This window comes from Lissotriton helveticus, chromosome 2_1 (assembly GCF_964261635.1).
Source record: "Lissotriton helveticus chromosome 2_1, aLisHel1.1, whole genome shotgun sequence".
Taxonomy (NCBI): domain Eukaryota; kingdom Metazoa; phylum Chordata; class Amphibia; order Caudata; family Salamandridae; genus Lissotriton; species Lissotriton helveticus.
This window is the reverse complement of record NC_136059.1, coordinates 1,112,084,227-1,112,100,454: the sequence shown is the minus strand read 5'-3', so window position 1 is coordinate 1,112,100,454 and position 16,228 is coordinate 1,112,084,227. Positions and strand designations below refer to the sequence as shown.

The following is a 16,228-nucleotide window of genomic DNA, read 5'->3' as shown; positions in this document are numbered from 1 at the left end:
CAACCTTACAGTCTGTTCTCTAATATTGTCTTATAGATGTTTAGGTCTGGGAAGTGAGACAAGTCTATACGGGGCACACTGTTCTTTAGTGTTGCCTCGTTTGTGTACCCAAATTACGTCTGCTTCAATCATAGACTATCACACACCCAGTTTCACAGAAAGTGTTGAAGAACCTAATCAGTTAAGGGGCTAGCAACAAGGTGAATCTTTTAGAGAACCCATTGATCCGGCCATCGGATCCCTGGGCTTTGTGGGTCAGAATGTTTTTAACAACCCACTTCATATGGGATTTCCAGTTCCAGATAATTCTGCGTCCTGCAGTTAAAGAAGCTATTGGACGGGTGCAAAGAAGTTAGTTACTGTGTGATGAGGGCTGGTGTGGACTTTGGTAGAGTCTGGTAGGAACATTTTCGGTTTCTCAATTTCTGTCCCAGTCACTAACCCATCTTGGAGTCTAACAGAATACTCAATGGCCATCTTTTCTCCATTTCAGTTGAGCTGCTAGTAGCTTATCAGCTTTACTGGGTTCTCATAACATTTCTGTTTGAGACACAGGAGGCTTTCTTCAGACCCCTTTAAACATCAGTCAGGTCAGCTCCTTATTTTGACCATTTCTCATAGAAGAACAAGAACAATTTTCCTTTCCATATATTGTTTTTTTTTTTACCCTTCGATTTGCATCCAGTTTTTTTGTTAGAGCCCACAGGGGTCTGCTGGGTTTTAATCACAATTGCTTTCTCCCAAACTACCTCAAAGGCAGCCAAGATGGGGTCTGCTGTGTATCTTTGTACTACTAAATGTTAAATATTCTATTTGGTCTTTACCTTAGTATGAAGTCCATCTTGTAGTATGGATAAATCTTGTGTCTAAGGTTCTCTCCCTCGTGCATGGTTCTCCCCATCTAAAGTACCAAATAATGGGCAAGTGGTCCGATAGGGTTATCAGTCCTATATGGCTGTGTCCAGAGTTACCCAAAATCTCATTCATTCTAGAAAAAGTTCTAATACTGAAAAGATCATGTTTGCGTGTTTCTTCATCAGTGATAGGAGCACACGAGGCTACCAGTGGAATCTCTTCCACTGAATTTGCCTACTACTATTTACATCTTCACACTTGCATGTCTGCAATTGCTTCTGTTATTAGTAACGGCAGGAATTTGTGTATAGCCATCATGAACACCCCTTGTCTGGTTAGCTTAGACCCTAATCTCATCTTTTAAAGCCAAGTGGGGTTCTTGCAAGTAAATCACACTGGGCAGCTTTCCACAGTTTGAATCCCTTGAATAGCATGTTCATGCCCCTTATATTCCAGGGTACAATCTAGAGGTTTGAAAACTGAGGCATTGGTACATCATTACAGTGCCCCATATAAAGAGGCTAATGCATTGTGGTCCTATGGTGTTAGTTTGCACCACTTTCCATCCTCCCCCTTCCACCCAAACATTAACAAACCTAACTCAAATAAGAGAAATCAAACAATGCTATAGTAACTATAAGATGTGACGAAGAATCACAGCCAGGGCAAACAGAACATGTTCCCAATTAACAGATTTTCATTCGATCTATATTGTAATGATTTTGTATCTTGCAGAGCCCAAATGACAAAGTAAGAGACTTCACTTTATGGTAGGTTTTCCATTCCCATCTCTTTTGGTCTGTCTTGTTTTCTTCTCCCGCCTATAATCCACTTTCCTAGTCTCCGTAAACCCAAAAAACAATCAGCCATAAACGTCACAAGTCAATTTATAAACACAATGTATCTACAAAGTAGCTAAAATACAGTAGTACTAGAGAAAAATAGCACCATTCGAATATACCTCTCATCCTTTGCAGTCTTGTCACATTCAATATCAAACTGCCACCTTTCGAGGGTTTCGTGATTTTCAATACTACTGATCACTACGACCAATTTCTGAACAGAGCATTTGTACAACCAATCTGTAACAAAGGAAAATGTTAAAAGATGCATTAAACCTCAAATTACTGAGCTAAAAGAAGCAAGTTAAATATATAAACATACATATACACACACATGCAGGCCTCGAAAAATCTACTTAGGCACCACAATTGCAAGTAAACTTTTATTAGGTCGAGCTATTTTTTTTACCACCTATTCGGCCCCCCCACCAGTAAACTTAGGCTGGAAAGGAACAGGTGTTCTGTTCATCCAGAAAGTGAATGAGCAATAAAAATGCCATTAAATCTTGTTTTTATCTTGACATTTGCTGTCTGTTCAAGGAAAGAGGTCAAATGTCAGTTGGTCTTTTAACTAATTGCTGTTTGGAAAATGAGGTTTATTTTTCTGTTACTAGAGTTAGAGGTTTTTGCCAAGGGGGCCATCTGAAGAGGTCAGTTATTTTTTTCTAACAACATTTAAATAGCCTGAAAATTACAAATATTTCAAAATTTAACAGGAATTACAGAAGCGCATTTTTTTTGTAATGAAGTGTGATACAAAAAGAGTTAAATAGGAGCAAAAACAAACCAGAACACTTTACTTGGTTGTGTGCAAACTGCACATATTTGGAAAAACTATTTCCAAACATCATTTGTACACTATAGTTTTATCAGTAAAGCTGCATGTCAGTGGGATTGTTTATGGTCATTTCAATGTAAGATCTGCTGATTACAAATGACAGTGTGCCACCACTTCATGCTTTAGTTATGTATTTATTAAACATAATGGGTTTAACATGATTTGAGAAAAATTCCTGTTCCTACCCTGATGAAAATTTGGTTAATTAACTAAGAGGCAAGTGAGGAGTTTTTTATCCTATGTGGCTCGACTTGTATTGTACATGGAAAGAAAGTTTAGTCTATTAAATCAAACAAAAGCATCTGATTAAATGATTTGCCCACGATCTCATCATTTGTAACCAGTTTATGGGTCAAGATCATTACAAATAGTAGATTTAAGTCACTAGACCTGCAAGTTTAGTAACATTTAGGATTGGAAATGCATTTTATTTGCTTACATCTTGGAGGGAACAATTTGAAAAATATTCATAAACACCCCCAGCCCCCTCCCCAGAAAATTCTCAGCTCTGTTCTGCAAAGTTGTGGGGAACCCATCAAGCAGGGGCAGAGAAAAAAAAAGAGAAGGTCACTTCCCAAAACGCTGTGGACGCCCCATCATTTTTCTATGTGAAATTTAGACAGCTACATCCCAAATCACTGAAAGGATTTACACCAAACTGGGTATAAAAAATAGATCTTGGTCCAGAAAGAGTGTTTCTTGGTTTGGTGTAAATCCATTCAGTGTTTTTTGAGCAATTAATGCTCAAAAATGTACATTTCATGCTGTAGATTATCTATGGGCTTTCAGATCTCCTGCCGAGATCGGACCAGTTGCCACCAAATCAATGTCCCCAATAATTAAAAAAAAAAAAAAAAAAAAAAAGAACACAGGGGCAGTGTAGGGTAACCTTAACTGCCTAGGCCTGGAGGTGGCAGTCCCACCTGTGTCCTAGGGTAACTAACTTGCACCCTCGTGTGCACTTTAAATTACACCATATACTACATCATTCACGACATCTTCTATGACATTGATCATATCACTGCATTTTTTGCAATAAAATTGAGAGAAGTGTGCATGGTAGGAGTGAGAGTTATGGTACCTTACAGAACAAGTTAGTTACCAGAGACAACTGTAACTAGTGAATTTCAATGGTTTTATATGCTTAAAACATTACGTGGTCACTTGAATTCTCACCCAATTAGAACATGTATATACACACACCCACATCTCAGTGGAGGTTACCATTAGGTAGTTACAGTAAGAACCAGGCGGGCATATTTATGAGAGCCATATTTATTAGTCTTGTTCCCCTTTTGCACCATGCAAAGCGGTACATGTGGGACACAAAGCTCAGAGTCAGATTTATGAGTCCACGCAAAGCCACCTGAAATCTTGAGTAGGGAAGATCGAGGAGTCTCCTTACTCTGTAAAAAGGAGGCGCTTCATGGGCATTGCAGTGGGCATTTGCTTGCCCCTTCCATGGTTTTTGACATTCTCAGATTTAAATTGGGAATGCATCAACATCTTGCGCTTCCCGAGGTGGGCGTAACAAGGAGCAATCTCTATTTCTCATTTTCTTCTTGTGTGCTGCATTCTACAGCACAAACAGGAAGAGGAAAATGCATCTCTGGATTGCATTTGTGCAGGAAGTTGCTCCTTCCTACACAAAACAACCCTGCAGACAACACAGGGACCCTTGCACCATGAACAAGGGTGCCTGAAGTGGCGCTAGGCTGCAGAAATGGCACCAGCGCAGGTGGAAAGGACAGGAATGGACTGTATTGGATAAAAACGATACATTACTGCCCTCTGACTTTTTGGCATAGGGCAGTGCAGCAAGGTGAGTTGCTCCACTGCCCTACACCAATACCCCATAAATGAGGGCCCAAGCTTCTATTGAAAATGGATTGTTTTGTTTGCTAAGAACTTTGGAGCCGTTTGACGAATCTTCCCAAAACTTTCAAATACTCTTTCTTGGAAAGTTCCAGGGTGATCCATCAAGCATCCAAGAAAAAGTGAGGATTCCAAAATAAAATTGAACAGTGATACAGAAAAACTTGCTAAACAGAATTATACCAAATTTGGCAGAAAGCTAGATCTTGGTCCACAAAGCATGTTTTGTGTTTTTGTGTACTTCCATTTAGGAGTTTGAGTACTAAAGTAAAAAAATATATAGGTATTTCACACCACAGAGCCAACAGATCTAGAGATAAGATCAGACTTCATGCCACCACAGCAACAAAGATGTGATGACAGTCATTTGAGGACTCGGGGACTCCATGACCTGTCATGAAACAAGGTTAAGAAAACAAAAGGGCAGATTTGGCATAAACTACATCCCTTTGGCCTGTTTTGGGGGGCCGGAGGAGGGAAATCAAAAACAGATTTGGTACTTTTATAGTGAAATTAGAGGATCTGTGCCCTGTGGATCCAATCTAGTGGGGCCACATTCATTTTTAAGGAGTAGGGCACAGAGCACCCTATCCAGAACCATTCCCAGGCACTGGAAAATTCATTCCGCAGAGCAGCTGCACACTGAAATATTGCGGTGGGTGGGTGCCCCAGTGCACACCTGGGACAATGCCTTTAGGGAGACTGTTAAACAGCCAGCCCTGTGTGACACGGTGTTAGCTTGTAAGCAATTATGAGTTAACAGAAGGTACTCCCTGTGCAATGGTTCAAGGTCAGAACTGTTCTACGGGTAACTGGTATACTTCAATTGCATCTCTACATCAGAGTCGCTACTGACATCTTTACCAATATTATCAATGGTGGCAGAATCAAAAGCTTAAAGGATGGGTTTCCTTGAATCATTGAGGGGAGATATCCAACTGCCTCCGTGTATACATTACCTTAAAGGGGTTTTTTGGTAACATACATGAGTGGCATGATTGGAAGGCGTTTTCATGCCTGGATGTGAAAGCTATGAGCGAGCAGACATCTATTGCTGTATGTGTCTTTAGCCGAACTCATTTGTGGGTGAAAACATTCAAACTACCCTGCAGCCTAGAAGGAACCTGTTTAATGCTAAGTTTGATGTGGGGTGGGGTAAGCTTAAGTAAACCAAAGAATGTGAAAAATGTCTGGCCTTTTTTAAAAGAAGCCAGACGCACAAAGGGCAATTTTCAAAAGGACTGTTGTCCAAAGAGTGCAACACTAAAAAAAGCACATTGTTCCTCAAAAGATACACCAAGCAGTATAATTCACCAACTTTTAAATATCTTAAGACGGGTAAATAGGGTGCCACTAATTTTAAGGTCGTTCGAGGGTAAGGCTTCAGCTTAGCACACAGCTGTTCAAAATTCCCAGCATTCTGTATTATAAAACGTATGCTCATTCAAAACAGTGATACCTTCAAGCTGCTCCACCACGTTAGAAAGGTACTTTTTCAGCTCTGGATCTGTTGTCACAAGTAAAGTTAGTCCATATTTTTGCATACGAGTGAAGGTCTCAGATGGGTAGATTCCACGCTGATATAAAATGCTGTTAATGCCAAAGGCTGGAGGACAGAGGAAACACATTTCAGTTAAGAAAAAAGAACATTCTTAATCTAAAAAGATCTTCATAGTACCCAACATTCCTCAGCCCTTCACACCTCAAACCACACTTTCAACCACATCCTGTGCCTGATCAGGCCCATTATTAAGGCCAAATGCATTCAAAATTAACAAAAATGGTTTGCTCAGTGAAATGTTGGTGGCTAGCCAAAGAGCAGTTCACAAACAACGTCCTGAGCTACTCCAAATACGAGCCACAAACCACTACGATGCCCACAATTAAAGTTTTCATTAACAATGGTTTTGTGTCTGCCTCGTTTTGGTAAGTAAAATAGACGACACAGAAGAGAAGGGGGGTCCTCATTAATGGATCTGCCTCCAGAAAGGAACGCTATACAACAAGCTCCCACTTAAGTGGTTGAGCACCTTCGGGTGGTATTTACCAACCCGAATATAGGGGTAGACACCATAGATGAGGCATGCCACTATTACTTGTGGGTGAGCTGCCATTGCGAAACATTCCTGTGGAGAAGGCAGATAAATAAATGATGATTCTCCCCCCTCCCCAATTAGAGCCCTCATATCCTTTTGCGTTTATAGGTTTCAGATAGAGCGTATAACTGACAAACTGTTACTCTCTCTTCTGGTGTAGATCGAAGTAAAATAGACGTTCTACAGTTGAAGATAGTGTCATTTGCACATCTAGTAGTTTAGTGCTACATAACTTGGGCTGTACCGGATGCCTGCGTTATGGTGATCCTTCCAATATATGACACAAACTCCGTAGTAAATGGAACCGGCTTTATTCCCAGTAAAACACATGCACAAGAAACCGGAGTCTGTTTCCACAGCACCAACTGTACTACGTTAGAACTCCACAGTGGAACCATATGTCATAACTACATTCCATCTAGATACCAACCATAACACACCCCCTTCCCTATAACCATTTAAGCAAGATAAGATTAAACTTTAGAGTAAGAGAAAAAAAACTTTAATATCTAAAATACACATCACCACCTTTTTATAATAAACAAAAAATTATATCAAAAACTATATACATCACCCCACAACAAAATCCTTCAACCATCCAGGTAACTCTTACTGCCACTTACCCAGACCATCCTCCTGCCCATTACCTTTAGAATAATCTTCAACCCCCACTAGTACTTGGTCCATCCATAGCTCCAGCACACTTCTCTCCATCCACAACACCAATAACACTTCTCTAGTATAGTTCTGTTCTTTCAAAGGGGATATGTTTCTATGGTAGAGATAAGCTTCTCAAACTCGAACTGTTCTTTAGAACACAAGGCCACATGTTTCATATCCCACACCTTCTCATTACCCAGTTTTACAGCATTTCAAATGCCCCCTTAACACCGTTATATTTCAACCGTGCCATTACTGCTATGGATTATAGAGCGCAGTGGTCTTATGCTTAAAATCAACCCTTTCAAAATATATTTCAGCTGCATTTGAAACAAATTGCACCCCATTAGCACTCAAAAGTGCAGCTGGAAACCCCTCCGACCAAAATGCTCTGTCCAAAATTTCAACACAGTAACAGTCCTTTTTCCACTATATCCACAACTGCCCATTTTGTAAACAAGTCTATCAAGACAATCATGCTCCTGCGCCTCACCTACAGGACCCAACAAATCAATTGATACATTCTCTCATGGCTGTTTGGGAATAAGACCTTCACTCATGGGAGGTCTTGAGGTACTTAAAATTTTATCAGATGCAGAGCAAACTCCACAGCTGCGGATTAATCTCTCAACCGCTTTATCCACTCCAGGCCACCAAAACGACTTTAACCACACTTGTTCCTTACCACTCGAAAATGGCTCTCATGACAGATTTAAAATCAAAATCTGCACACCAACTGGAGGAATTATTTTACAACCTCAAAACAAAAGTCTATCCACCTACAACTTAGACCTAATTTCCCAAAATGGTCTACATTCCTCAGATAATGATTTCTTTATAGGCCAGCCATTGGACATGTACTTCAAAATTTCCTGCAAAACTCCATCCTTAGTCTTCCCAATCCTTTTGCTTAATAGCTGGTGACCCAGAGCCATGGATCAAGGCTACTTAAAAATCATTCCATGGATCATCGTCACACGCCTCTAAAGGACTTGGCATGCTAGATAAGACAGTCACTAAATCGTCCTTCCTTGGAACATATGTATACGGTCAATATAGTTTTTCATACGCATAGACAATCTCGCCGAAGCGGTTATACTGCCTTTGTTGTAAACAAAGGCTTATGATAACTCCGAACAATAGACCTACCCCAAACAAAAGATTGAAAATATCAAGTGCACAGACAAACGCTACTGCTTCCTTTTCTATAATAGGATATCTTTCTTCTGCTGGTGACAAAGATCAAGGCAAATAGAAAGTTGCTCTCCTTGCCTCGGTCATCTTCCTGTGTAAGTACCGCCCCAAGACCTTTATTACTAGCATTAGTGGTAACAGCTTTACAAATTAGGATGAAAACTGTTCAAAGTAGGTACTTTTTCTAACCAATCCCCAATATAACAAAATTCTTCCTTACACAAAGGCTCCCATGTAAACTTCACGTGTTTCTAAAGTAGTTGTCTTACATTGAACGCTTTAGGAAAATTGGGAATACATTTGGCACTTTATGCAATTCCTAAAAATTACCTTACCTCTTCCTTGTTAGTTGGAGCAGGTGCTCCAGTGATTGCATTGATCAGGGAAGGCTTCGGTTTGACATTCACCAATCACATATCCTAAGTCACTTTTCTCTGCAAATCTGCACTTAACCCAGTCAACACTTTACACTCCAAGATCCTGAACACTTTATGCAATCTCATGTTTAGCTCTGTTCTCCCCGAAGACTAAAACGTCATCTTGGAGAAACCGTACACCACTTTCCTTCCCAAACAAATTATGCATAAGGTGTTGAAAAACAGTTGCCGCAGACGCAAGGCCAAACGGCATGCACTTAAATTGAAAGCATCAACATGGAGTGATTAGAGAAGTTATCCTCCTGGACGTGAGAGAGAGAAATCTGGTGGTATGCAATCGAAAGGTCAATAGTGGAAAACCATGTGGCCCCCTTGAGACCGGATACCATATTCCTGATTTTAGATAAAGGGAAACAATACTATCTCCGTGATTTTAGATAAAGGGAAGCGATCAATAAGAATGTTATTGTTCACACAGCGAAAGTCAACACATAGATGGATCTTGCCATTACTATGGCAGGCAATAACTACTGGAGAGATCCAGTGTGAGAATTCTACTGGTTCAATAACATTCATCTTTCAACTATTCCAATTCTTTGGATACTTCATTCCATATCATCCTAGGCACCATTCTCCTCCAGTGGACTTCGGAAATGGCATCACTCTGTAACACAATGTCATGCTCAAATCTTTGCAGCATACCCAACTGTTTGCCGAAAGCTTTAGGCTATCCGTTTGCCATTTCCTCCCCCATTGTACTACCATCATTCGCCAACAATACTTTATCAACACCGTTCGGGTCTAGAACGGTATGAAGGTTGCCTTGATCCTACCAACCCAGAACAGATGGTCCTCTGTTTGCCACATAAAATTTACCCCTTGCATGTCTGCCTTCAAACACAAAGGATAGCCACCTAAACCCCAAAAGGTGAATCCTTTATCCAGTAAAACTTTCCGGATTGATGTCAGGTGGAGAAAGATGCATGCCAATTTTCTCTAAATATTTATCCTTGAGGGGCATGGCCAAGATGGCAGTCGGATGAGACTTACTTCTGTCTCTCCGGCCTGCCATTACTAGCATATACCTAGGTTCCTCTCCACAGAACCTTGCTGGGGAAGACACCTGCCGATCTGATCCTGGGGCCCCAGGGACCCTTCTTGGACCTACAGAGTGGCAAAGTGGCGCCGCTTGGAGCTCCCGGGCGAGAGAAGCGAGATTGCCCCAGGCAGGCACCTTAATGGATCTGCGCAGCGTCCTTGTGTGCTGGGCCTTGGTGGGAGAAGGGTGGATACTGGCCCCCTGAACAAGAATAGCCAAGCGAGCAGAGTGCCCGGAGGCTCCAGCTGTAATCGCTGCACATACTTTCAAAACCACCGCGGTGGCATGAAAACAGACCAGGGTGCAGCGAAAAAGGCATTCCTCTACCGAAGGATGCAGCGCGGCCCCGAGTTTGGAGCAGCCGACTGGCACCCACGATTGCTGGCCCGGTGATAGCGGATCCCCCTGGGTTGCGGTGTGCTCAGATTTGAGCGAGGTACCCCCCCTGGACATTTCTGAACTGAGGCCACCGTCCCTAGCGCGGTAAGTGTCACAACCCTGAAGAGCAGCACACAAACAAGTACACATTGGTCACGGAACACAACCTCACCCCTGTATGGGAACCACAGCCTAGAATCCTCACACGTAACAGACGGTGGTAGTGAGTGAGATCTCTGCGGGTTGGCGCATGGACTTAGCCCCAGGGCTTTCAGGAACCTTGGCGACACCTAGCTCCAGGGACCCTTCTGGCTGAAACTGCGCGAGACTAGCATTCCGGTCAAACGAGACAGCTCCGCTCTTTGAAAGAGGCTCATGACCTCCTGGGCCCAACGGAATCCCAGGCGTAGGAAAGTGCTGAACGCCGTCTGTGGGTCCCGCAACAAACAACCCCGTTGGCAGAGGGTGGGGAAGGCCTCCTCCCACAATAAACCAGATTTTGAGACGATAACAAAGGAGAGGTAGGCAGTCATATACTCTAACTGGAGCACCGGATTAGGCGGCCCCAAAACAACTGGATTTATGTTATAGCAAGGGGCTTTAACCTATGTGGGACCAGGAGACTCCTCTACCGCCTCCTCACCTCCAAAGTGAGAAGGGCTGAAGATACCAGGGTGGATGACCCACCACCGACATCCAGATGACCGTGAGGCGACGCACCCAAAGGACTCTCCTTCCTTGACAAACTGTTGTCAACGTTTGTGTGTTAATTGTGCTTTTTTTTCGTGAATTTAGTGGCGGGCCTTAAGGGTGGGTGAGATTTTCCTGCACTGAAAACTAGAGGGTATGTTCTATTTTCACACATGCCAGTCCCCGACATCACCTGGGAAGGGCGAATGGATAAGATCATACCGGCCCCCTCCTTGCAGCTTCACAGAGGACAGGAAACACTATAGCATTCTCCCATTCATAGATTCAGTATAGGTAAAGGCCTAAAGATTGTTAGCCTCAATGTACGAGGCCTTAATCACCCAGTGAAACGTGTGATTCTTTCCATCCTTGAGAACACTGGAGGAGATCTAGGTCTTCCCCAAGAAACACACATGCTATCAAGGGATACGATGCACATGCGTTCTCGTCGCTTCCCGCGCCAGTTTTGGTACTGAAGTCCTTTTAAGAAGAATGGGGTTGCTATCCTCTTGGGAGCAAAATCTGCGGACAAAGTAGTTTCAACGTTGCTAGAAGTAAAAGGGTGGATGCTTGCGATACGAATTCACTGGGAGTCCCTACATTTCACTTTAGCTAATATTTATGCTCCAGACAATCAACAACCCTTTATCATAAATGCCCTTTCAGACATTCTGGTAACCCCTGACTTAGCTATCCTTGGGGGAGAAGACTTCAATTTGGAAATGGATACAGAATTAGACAGGTCCTGCTCACGTTCCGCGCAGTACGGGGCAATTTCTGCTGAAAGCAAGAGCTGGCTGGCGGACTATGGTCTACACGACACTTGGCAGCAACAACACCAGGAGTCTCGCAACTTCAACTATTACTCAGCGGCCTACAAGACGTACGCGCAACTAAACCATTTTTTGGGCCTCCGCCGTGTTCTCCCCTAAACTGATGAGCACAACCATAGATCTGAGATCCCTCTCTGACCATGCAATGATCACGTCCACAATCCAGGCAGAGGTTGGACACTCCACCCCCTCCAGATAGAGAAAGAAAGCGCCTCCTGCAATCTGCGGCGGTTTCAGCAGAAATGCGCGTGAAGCTTTTAGAGTACCTACGGGTCAATGTGGGAGAAACATCTCTGGCGGCAGTCTGGGAAGCTTTGAAACTGGTGATGAGGAGAATTTATTGCTGTATCTACAGCAAAGAACCGGGAGAACAAGAAGAAAAGACAGGGACTAAAACAGGAAGTGGCCGAGATGGAATTATCCACAAACTGACTGGGGCACCGAGTGTATGGAGGGGGCTGGAAAAAAAAAAAGAAGCTCCTGCTGAAATGCCTGGATCTGGATAGGCCAGAGTACGCCCTCCTCAGACTAAGACACATTTTTTGAGCAGTGACCGCTGTGGCAGATTGAATTGTCTTGGCTCTAAGCCTTTGTGCGAGCAATCGCCTCAGTAAAGAAGCCCAATGGCGAAGAAGTATACTTCGACGCACTGATAGCGGAGACATTTAAGAATATCTACCAAACCCTGTGTTCCGACACAGATCTGAGACCCACACTTATCTCAGACTGCCCAGTTACTCGCCTCCCAGAAACAATTGCAGCCCAACCGATACAAATAGAGGTGATCTCAGCAATAGCCCACCTAAAAGTGCAGAAAGCCCCGGGCCCAGACGGGTACCCGGCGCACTTCTACAAAGCCTTCTGCGAGGAGCTAGCGCCTCTTGACACGGTTCAACTTGTTCCTTGAAACAGGCACACTCACCGTTTACATGTTGGAAGCGTCAATATCTTTCATCCTTGAAACCTCTAAAGACCCCAGACAATGTGGGTCCTAACGGCCTCTCTCTTTACTAAACATCACGCGAAACTATTCGCCATGATTTTGGCTGCCCCGTTAAATCCACCGATCACTGGATTCGTGGACCCAGATCAAGTGGGCTTTATCCCCAGATGCCAATGGGGCGAAAATACCAAAAGACTCCTCCATCTCATAGATGGGATTTGTAAATCCCATAAATAAGCACTTCTCCTGTCAATAGATACTAAATCCCCCCAAAAAAACGCTCGACAGGGTCCGATGAAGGTATCTGACACGCTGCGCCATTTCCGGTTTGGAGAAGGGTTTATAAAGTTGGTTGGCTGCATCGGTCAAGCTCCCTGGGCATTTGTCCGGGTCAACAGGAAATCTGGCTCGTTCCCAATAGCTCGGGGCAACAGACAAGGTTGCCCTTTGCCCCCCCCCTGCTTTTCGCTCTCAACATGGAGCCGCTAGCACAAAAGATCAGAGACCATACACGAATTGAGGGCATTAAATTCAGAAAGCCTATATGCAGATGATGTGATCCTCTCACTGACAAACGAAATGTCGTTCCTCCCAGTTTACTCCAAGAGCTTGAAAGCTTTAGAGAACCCTCGGGCTTCAAAGTCAATTTAAACAAGTCACAGATCTTAAATTTCTCAGTATCTTCGAGACTAGCAGAGGGCCTCCAGATTAAATTCTACATTATCTGGGCATCCTCCTGGCCCCCACTATATCCAAGACCCTAGCGCTTAATTACGCGGCACTCTTAGATCAAAGGCCCTAGACGGGTGGTCCCGGCTGAAGCTGGCATGGTTCGGATGTATTGCAGGCTACCACTGATTCATAGATATTTGCAGCCAGCACACCTCTGCTATACCGTTGAATGAACCAGCCATTTTTGGAGAAATACTGGTCCTTGATAGACCAAACTGTGGCAGGCATAAATATCTGGCGGAAAGATTGGCTCCCAAGTAAACACAGGGCATGGGGACTATACTCCTCCCTGGTAACCTAGTCCACTATGAAAGTATGGGATACAGTAGCTGAAAAGGAGGCGCCTAACAACTTTTCCATCTCCGATGTCCCCAATTGTGGACAATCTTGATTTCCCCACCGTGACGGGGCTCGGAGGCTTTCCACAGATGGAGAACTGGGGTGCAAAATGTTAGAAATGGGGGTCTCTAGTTGGCAAGGGTTTGCACCTTTGTCCAAATAGGGACCCTTTTTCCTAGTCAGGATAAAGGAGTTGGACTTCTAAAATAACCCCTGCTCACCCCCTTAGTAGCTTGACACAAGCAGTCAGGCACAACTTAGAGGCAGTGTGAAAAGCATTTGCACTTAACCAACAGTAATACAGTGTAAGCACTACAAAAGGACACCACACCAGTTCAGAAAAACATCCAATATTTTTTATATACTGAAGACAAGACCAAAAACGATAAAAATCCACAATACAGCACTTCAAAATCTTCACTTATCAAAATATACTTTAAAAATAGTTCCTGGATGTCGATAGCTCCGTCTGGGGCTATCACGGCATCGTGAGCAAACAAATCCAAACGGGTCTGGCTGACCGCAGCGTCGCGGGCCAGCTACGGTGTCGGGAAGACCTGCAAACAATACCTTTTAGAAATGCAGGGTGCCGATGACCACTCGTTGAGCTTCTGAAAATTGGGCTTCCACAGGCGTCGGACCCGGAGGTCGGTGCAGGAGTCGTCGGGGACCTCGAAGTCACACGCGTTGCAGATCAATCTCTTCTCTGATGGGAGGCAGGAGCCATGAGTCGGTAGGCGTTGTGTGCTGCGGTGCGAAGTGCAGCAGTGCGGCATGCAGTGCGAGCAGAGGCTCGGTGGTGAGTCAGATGGCGTCAGTGAGACCAGGGTCACGGTGTGGGATGAGGCGGTGCAAGTCACTGTGCTGGCAGGTCAAGGTGCAAGCAGCGTCGTCGTTGAAGCGTTGTCGTCTGCTGACGAACTGCAGTCAATGGCCAAGGCTGCAGTGCTGGATGAGGGCGATGCGTCGTGTAACTTTACGAGCGGTGCCTTCGAACCACAGTGCAAACAGCAGCGTCGATTTCAGTGTGGAGCGGCGTAGTCTGGGATACTAGGGCAAAGTCATGAAGCGAGGCAGAGTGCGGTGCCCACAGGTCGCGGTGCATGCAAGCAATGGCTCTGTGGCAGCACCAACAGACAGTGTTGGTGAGACCGGGGTCGCGGTGTGGCGTTGCGGCGGTGCCCTCTGCGCTGCCCAGGCATCGTTGTGAAGCAGTGCAGAGCCCACAGGGCGCAGTGCGAGCAGCGGCTCAGTGGCCGCGTCAGCAGGCATTGTCGGTGAGACTAGGGTCGCAGTGCAGCGTTGCCTTCCGCGGTGCCTTCAGTACCCGAAGTAGGCATCGGCTAGTTGCTTTTCTTCTGTTGCAGTACAAAACACACAGTCCCCAGTGATGAGGGCAGAAGAGCTTGAAGTTGTTGCTGTTCCTGAGACTTCTTGAACAGGTGGGCAAGCTCTACCTCAAGCCCTAGTAGAAAAACAAAAGTGCATTGCAGAAAGTCCAGTCCAGTCCTTTCCCTGCCCAAGACAGATTACCCACTGCAGGCGCACACAGCAAAGTGGTAGTCCCTCCTCACAGGTTCTCCAGCTCTTCTTCTTGGCAGTCTTCTTGCTCCAAAAGATCTCTAAAATTCAGGGGTCTGGGCCCCAATATTTATATCCCAAAAACTTTTGACCTCTTAGGCAGAGAGTGTCTGTGCTCAACCAGAACCAGTTCTGCCCTCTCTGGTGTGATTTCCTGGCAGGAGGTGGAGACGGCATGGTCAGAGGCAGACCAGGCCCTTTGAGGGGGTAAGGAAATCTCCTCCCCCTTCCCCCATTGCAGTCCAGGTCTATTCAGCGCTTTCCTGACCCTGCCTAGACTTTCTGGAGCCACTCCTGCTCCCCAGCCTTCTGTCATCCAAAACCCAGACAGGCAATCCACATTCCAGCAGAGGCGCACAGGATGACTGAGCAACAAAAGATATACTTTCTAAAAGTGGTATTTTCAAACAGAATGTAAAAATCACCTTCACTAAAAGGTGCATCTTTGATTCTGGGTTCAGGCATACTAAACTTTATTTTCCCACCTAGTTCCCAAGGCCAGTTATGTTTATAAGATTTTATAAACAAACTTAACATTCTCTCCTATAGGGGAACAGGTAGCCTTGCCATAGTGAAAAACGAAATGGGATTTAATTCACTATCAGGACATGCCACACACACCAGGGCATGTCCTACCTTTCACATACACTGAACCCTGACCACAAAGGTACTATGGGCCTACCTTGGGGGTGACAAACTTGTAGAAAAGGGAAGGTTTAGGGCATGGCAAGTGGGTGCACTCGCCAAGTCAACATGGCAGTTACAAACTGCGCGCAGACTCTGCAATGGCAGGTCCGAGTTACCTTTTTAGGGCTACTCACGTGGGTGGCACAATCAGTGCTGCCGGCCCACTATTAGCATTTGATTTACTGGCCCTGGCACACTGTGCACTTCAC

The 16,228-nt window shown here is 44.6% G+C and overlaps 1 protein-coding gene across 1 annotated transcript in view; it reads right to left on the bottom strand.

Annotated features, from left to right (window-relative positions):
- The window catches only part of MAD2L1 (mitotic arrest deficient 2 like 1), a 64,654-nt gene that overhangs the window by 27,211 nt on the left and 21,215 nt on the right, over positions 1–16,228 (bottom strand). Inside the window, exons 2-3 of the mRNA XM_078677440.1 lie at positions 5,870–6,016; positions 1,817–1,937 (exon numbers count right to left, since the gene is read on the bottom strand). Coding sequence (XP_078533566.1) covers positions 1,817–1,937; positions 5,870–6,016 — 268 coding nt within the window. The remainder of the gene's footprint in view (positions 1–1,816; positions 1,938–5,869; positions 6,017–16,228) is intronic.